The sequence below is a fragment of the Anser cygnoides genome, chromosome 1, assembly GCF_040182565.1.
Source record: "Anser cygnoides isolate HZ-2024a breed goose chromosome 1, Taihu_goose_T2T_genome, whole genome shotgun sequence".
NCBI classification, from domain to species: Eukaryota; Metazoa; Chordata; class Aves; order Anseriformes; family Anatidae; genus Anser; species Anser cygnoides.
The window spans coordinates 34,498,003-34,504,545 of NC_089873.1; the positions used below are offsets into that span (position 1 = coordinate 34,498,003).

General features: G+C 39.8%; 1 protein-coding gene across 3 annotated transcripts; it reads left to right on the plus strand.

The window, feature by feature from the left end:
* The first annotated feature begins 39 nt into the window (after window positions 1-39).
* ATP23 (ATP23 metallopeptidase and ATP synthase assembly factor homolog) lies at window positions 40-5,916 on the plus strand. Of its 3 annotated transcripts, none has more exons than XM_013196003.3 (6): window positions 40-228; window positions 623-668; window positions 774-855; window positions 1,147-1,284; window positions 2,709-2,792; window positions 5,359-5,916. In XM_013196003.3, exons 1-6 carry the CDS (start codon window positions 57-59, stop codon window positions 5,560-5,562), a joined length of 726 nt encoding a protein of 241 aa, XP_013051457.2. In that variant the 5' UTR covers window positions 40-56; the 3' UTR covers window positions 5,563-5,916. The 3 variants fall into 3 exon arrangements, with proteins under 3 accessions (XP_013051457.2, XP_047921400.1, XP_047921401.1); XM_048065443.2 differs by having other exon boundaries at window positions 42-228; window positions 570-668; XM_048065444.2 differs by having other exon boundaries at window positions 90-228; window positions 594-668.
* The last annotated feature ends 627 nt before the right edge of the window (window positions 5,917-6,543 follow it).

The window sequence follows — 6,543 nt, forward strand, 5'->3', positions numbered from 1 at the left end:
CCTTTACCCTGCCGCCGGGGACGGTGGCCGGGAAGGGGGGGGGGGGGGGGGCGGCCATGGCGGCAGAGGGGGACGCTCCGCCGCCGGGCCGGGGGGAGGAGGAGGAGGATGACCTCGGGTACCGGCTCTTCCCGGACCGCAAGAAGAAGCCGCAGAGCTTCCTGGTGCGCAGCCTCTTCACCTTCCACAACCGCTGCCAGCTGATGCTGCGGATGAGCCTGGAGACGAGTAAGGGCCCTGAACGTGCCGCTGGTTGGGGGTAGACCGGAGGGAGCGGCCGCAGGTTGCGCCAGGGGGAGGTTCAGGCTGGGAATGAGGAGACATTTGTTGTCAGGAAGAGCAGCCAGGCGTTGGGACGGGCTGCCCAGGGAGGTGGTGGCGTCACCGTCCCTGGGGGTGTTCAAGGAAAGGCTGGACGTGGTGCTTGGCGACGTGGTTCAGTGGGTGACATTGGTGGTAGGGGGGTGGTTGGAGGATTTGTATCACGTTCAGGTTGAATACTAGCAAGCATGAGTTTGCATACATAGCACTTCTTTCCTTTCCTGACTGTCACCGTATTTTAATTATAGATGACTTTCAAAACTTTTCTCTAGAGAAATTGATTGCGGCAATGTTTTTCTAGATCCATATGCTCAACTGCTTCTTGCGGCTATGAAGCAATCTGGTTGGTATGTAAACTAATTCATCCTCTTTTGTGTAGTAACATCTGTATGACACGGAGTTAGCAGGTTTTCTCGACTTTCTCCCAAACTTTGTTCATTTGAACCTTTCAGCACTGTCTTCAATGACCGGCACTTTTCTTGCGAAAACTGCGATGGCTGTGTCAGTGGAGGTTTTGATTCTGCCACATCTCAGGTAGGCACCAAGCCAGATACTGTCATCTTACAGAAGGCTACAGTTTTTTGAGTGTTCTGTTCCCAGATGAAAAAAAAAGAACTGGATTTATTCATGCTGATACCTGAGTTAGTCATGAAAATAAGATGTGAAAGGTGTCCTATGGTATTGAACTGGCACTACTGGTACATTGAAGAATGGTGGGGCTGCTGATATTAAAAAACATTGATCTAAAGAGTCTAATTGCTGTAGGTGTTCTGCATTGGGTCTCTAAGAAACTTGGTGAAAAGACTACCTGTATCTCTTCTACAGATTGTTCTGTGTCAGAACAATATTCGCCAGCAATCCCATATGAACCGGGTGGTTGCGCATGAATTGATACATGCTTTTGATCACTGCCGTGCACATGTTGACTGGTTTAAAAACGTCAAACACTTAGCCTGTTCAGAGGTAAGTTAAAATGCTCCTAACATTGTCATTGAATTCATTGCTGCTGGTTATTAGGGATGCTTCATGTTTAATTAGGTATCCTGTTATACAAACTTCATTTGATTAATTCTCTTAACACGCTTTGTCCTTTCTGTCTGATCAACTTAAACAGTTTCAATCAGAGAACAAATATTTTGTTTTCACAAATAGTAATATGTCAGTGTCATACTAAGTAGAATGTGGTCCCTGTGCGTGGAAGCATAACAAGAAGTGGTTATTACCAAATGAGAATAGTTGGAGATTAGAACACATTCACATCTTAATTGAATTTTTATAGTGTTCCTTTTCTCTCCTACAATCTGTTTGTTGAGTAGATTTTTGTTTATACTTTTTTGTTAACAATAACCATGTCTTCTCACATTTTTTTTGATTGTGATGTTGCTAATAATACTTTTAGTTATGACTCCATGTCCGTTTCAGAGGATGTGGGGATATGCATGTTGAAAGGCCTCAGAAATTTGATGCATTAGGAGGTGAAATTAAACAGTGAACACAGGCTAGTAAGGATTTTTGTTATGTACACAACTTGTGTATTCATGTGCCTGTAGCTGATTTCTGATGTAATTCCTGTTGTTTGACCACAGAAAAGTTTCGCATTATGATTAATATTGTGAAACTACATTTCTGTCAGTGTGTGAATTAGATGGCTTAACTATACTTTTTAAAAATAAAATGATATAAAGGTGTTTTACAGAGTTGGTGTGTATTTTTTTGAGAACATATTTGATTCCAGGCTTAACATATGCCCTGGTTTCATCTATAAATAGGATTTAAGAGAATTGACATGACAAGTTTGATACAGAACAGATCAGATTTCATAAAAATGAATTTTATTCATATATGCTCTGGAAAAGTTTCACATCATCATGTATCGTCTTTATATTTTTTATAGATAAAAAGTTATCTCACTTTTTTAATTCTTATGGTATCAGTAAAGCCATTCTCTATAATTGCTGGATTACTGCTCTTCTGGGTATCGCAGGTGGTACTCTTTGAAAAGTACCTGTGTTTCTTCCAGACTCTTGTATCAGTTTTTAATCTAGATGGTTTTAGGAGAATCTTAATTTGTATGTTTTTTTAATATTCCATATATATAAGTATTATCTTTTCTGCTCCTTCATTTAAGCATTGAGAATACGTGAGCCTTTGGCCCTGTAGGCACCTACTGGCCTACAGGTTGAACAGTAACACTTTGTGTTCATTGGGGTTGAGTGGGTGGTTAAAAAGGGTATTACGTACGTAGTAAGTACAAGTGGAATGGGAATATTCTTTATCAGCAGCCAACAGAAAGATACTGAGAAAAAAAGTTATCTTTATTTTTTTAACTTTGTATTTCCACATGTTTCTCTGATCTTGTATTTCATTGTGTTTTTTTCCCTCAATAGATTCGAGCTGCTAATCTCAGTGGAGACTGTACGCTGATGAATGAAATAGCCAGGTTTAAATTTGGACTGAAAGCACACCATCAGGTAAAGACCGTAGATATTAATGTCTACTGATTTGTTATGAGCCTCCTTTACATATTTGATCTCTGCCTTTTACGCTTTCTGTGATATTTTCATTGCAGAAAGAAGTAGATGTCTGAGAATCCATAATACTGTTGTACAACTTTTATCTGCCCTGCATTTCTCCCACTTCATTTTGTTCTGATGTTACTAAGCCCCACTGAGCTCTTGTTTGCTTTACGTCTCAATTTCCTCAAGGCCCCTCACCTTTTCTTTCTTATGTTTTTGTTCGGATGTGTACTAGGTCCAGTTTGTACATTTTGTTACTTTGCTGTTGAGGATGTTTGTCTTTTTCCCTACTGCCTCTTTCTTGGCTCCTCTCACTCAGTTTTTCTATATGTATTTACCATTGCTGGATTCTTTCTTAAATCTCTCTACTAATGAGAAGAGAACAGAACTGCAGCTGCATGAAACATTGATTGCTGCTGAGTAATCTGCATCTTCCTCACATTGCTCTGACAGGAGTATATTCTTAACAGGCGAGGGGAGGGGGGGGCGTGGAAATGTGTAAGGAGCCTGATCTTGTCTGGTTTGGCCAGGAAACTGCATTGAGGTTCCTGTTCTGTCCTGCAGTTGTAGCAGCTGACTGAATACTTCACTGAAAAGCAGAAGCCTCCTAATATTGAATTTTCTGCATTATTTTTGCCTATTCCTCCTCCTTACTCCCACCTTCATATTTCCTTTACACTATTAGCTCCTTCTGTTGTTTTACAGACTCAGGGTACAGGCCACTCCTGTAACTTTAGTCTATAATTTAATTTCATAATTTTCATAATCACTTATATCTGAAAAGTGTGTCTGTAATAGCATTCCTTCTTGATGGTTTTTGATATTTATTATCATCAGTTTGTTACTGTTCATCTCTTCCGTGTTCCCCAGCAATTCCGTTTTTGCAGAGCAGTAGTGTGACAGAACCATTGCTTGTGAATAAGCCATGGACCTGCTACTCAATCAACCTTTGCTTAATTAACCTTTAATGGTTCATAGTGTTTTTTTATTATTTTTTCTAAAGACCTTTATTATTTTTGTTGAAGTGAAATGCCAGAGTACTTAGTCATGTCCTATAGCATTACCACTGACAATGGATGGTCAATAAGAACCAAACAAAAACAGGGTTTGCGAGAAACGTAGCAAGAATACTCTAAGGCAGTAAAACTCTTAAGCGTTTGAAAACTGGATTACAAGCGGTCTAAATAGCCATTTGTCACCCAACACTACAGAGGACAGGCAGGTTGTTTTAGAGATCCTTGAAAGAATGACAACTGGCCATGGGGTTTTGGTTATAATTAGATATTATTTTTGCACTTTATTGTTGCATAATATGTTTGCAATCAGCATAGGTTATTATCTACAATTTCTGCTACTTAGTGTAGCTTACAGTTACATAGAATTTCTAGAATTCTTAGTTACACGGACTTGTCAGTCTCCTGGACCCTCTGCAGATCGGGTCAAATTCTGATTAATAAGCAGTGTACTAATTATAACCCAGACTCAGACTTGACCCAAAAGAACATGAGCCACTCACTCAGTCCTCCAGGAAGATGACAGTGGAGGTACCAGAGGACTCACGGGTTTTGCTGTCCAGCAGCAGTGCTGGTCTGGCTTCCACTTAGTGCTCACTGTTGCATGATCTTGTAGACAGTTTCCTGTTCTGTGTGTCCCGGTTCCCAATGCTGCATGTGCTTGTGCAGTTACCTCATGTGTGTAACCACATGCTGACGACCCAGTACCTGGGTCTTAATAATGCTAATGGCCTTAATAACCCTGCGAATGGGTGCCCCCATACCTTGGCAGCAGAGAGGTGGGGAGAAAGGGGGAAGAGTGATTTGTGGCCAGCACACTTGCATATTGTGCATGTGTGCCTTACCGTTGGTTATGCTAACCATATTACCAGGTGTCAAGAACAGAGGGTACCAGTCACACCACGTGTATCTTGGAGGAGTTGCTTCTTTTTATCTGTAGTGAAGACTACAGGTTGAGCCCCAAATAATTGTTTTTGTTTATTCTAGAGCAGCAGTCAGCTTGTAGCTGGAGGTGCTAACGTTGTTTTTATCTTTTAGTAGACAAACTGCGTAAGCAAAAGTAGTCATAAAGAGAGGTATCAAAATAAAGACTATTAGAGGAGTCATTCCTTTATGTTTTACAGCATTTCAATTGGAAAAGTACTAACTGGGATTTATGTATGTTTCTTTTTGACATATTTTCTCTTGTGTGCAAGTCGAGTTGTACAAATATTTGGTACCCACAACAAATCTCAAGTTTTATTTTTTTTCCTGTTGAGAGGAATATCCTTTTCTTACCTGGAGGTTTATGTATTCAATGGAAAACTAAAACACATACTTAAAACAAATTTGAACAGAAATGTCTTTTAATGCTTATTGTAGATGTTATTTTACTCTTCTGTGACCCAAAATTATTGCACATGTAGTAGGAGTTGATACTTGACAAAATCTTTTTTAAAAGGGAAAAAAATGGGTTTATTCTATCTTTTTCAAATAACGACATTTTCTTTTTCTAATCCCCACTTTAGACTTGTGTACGAGACAGAGCAATTCGTTCCATTCTGGCTGTTCGAAAAGTTAGCAGAGAGACTGCGGAAAAAGCTGTGGATGAAGTATTTGATGCCTGCTTCAATGATCTGGAACCATTTGGAAGAATCCCGCACAGTAAAGCAGATGCAAGACGTGCTTATAAAGACTTTCTGAACAGAGATCGCTACAATGCTAATTTGTAGAGGAAAAAAATGTGAAAAACTATCTTAATAGCTGGTTGTTCTATAGTATCTGGAATTACAATCTACCCCCACAATGCTGGTGGAAAGGGGCAATTCTTTCAAATGCATCAGTTCATTTTGTAAACTTTTTCATGGAGCCAATTTCCATCGAGGTAAATGAAGTAAATGAACTTGACTAAAAACTGTGTTTCTTCACCTGTTATTCCAACAAGCTCGTTTATTACACCAAATGACTTAGCAGATAATGATCTGCACATTTCAATGCACATTTAATTCTGTTAGGTCTGACTAGGAATTGGTTTCTAAAAATTTTGTTGTTATTGAACAAATCTTTTCATAAAATCTTTAAATTTCCACCATCTTTGATACATAGTCATAAATTTGATTATCTTCATCAGCCCATTTTAAAAGCTCCTGGACCTGTATTTAACAACTGGGGCTAATTCCCAAATGTAGTGAACTGCCCCACTTGTCTCTGAAGTCAGTCTTTGAGCACCTCTGAATTCCACCTCATCTAATGTTAACTGTACAGGTACATAAAGCCCTTTTGCTTGTTAGAAACTTGACTGACAATTCTCCTGCTTACAGGATCAAACCTACAGGCTGGATAAGCATTGTCAGAGTGTCCACCAGACTGAGTCTTGCACAAATAGCGTATGGAACTTACCTGCCTGACAGTGTAGGAAAAAGACTGGAAGTTCAACTCTTCCTCTGAGGGAAGGGAGAAGCTGCCAACTCCGTAATAAGTCTTAGAGAAACTGTCTGTTATTCCCAAATACAAAGTATTATAATGATTGTCTTGGACACAAGAAAGCCACATTTTCCTCTTTTTCTTGAAGGTATGATTCTACCACAGGTACAGTTCACTGACAAAACGGACATGTGGCTCCTCAGTCAAAGGGTTTGTAAGTATAGCTGCTATAACAGTTACCGGGTTAAGACTCAAATGGCATACCTAGATCCACAAAGGAGCAAATAGTC

What these genes read in the sequence shown, in the direction of transcription:
- ATP23 (XM_013196003.3), top strand. Translation starts at nt 57, where the DNA reads ATGGCGGCAGAGGGGGACGCTCCGCCGCCGGGCCGGGGGGAGGAGGAG. An exon ending in TTGATTCTGCCACATCTCAG is followed by an intron (nt 856 to 1,146) that starts GTAGGCACCAAG and finishes TCTCTTCTACAG; the next exon opens with ATTGTTCTGTGTCAGAACAA. An exon ending in AACACTTAGCCTGTTCAGAG is followed by an intron (nt 1,285 to 2,708) that starts GTAAGTTAAAAT and finishes TTCCCTCAATAG; the next exon opens with ATTCGAGCTGCTAATCTCAG.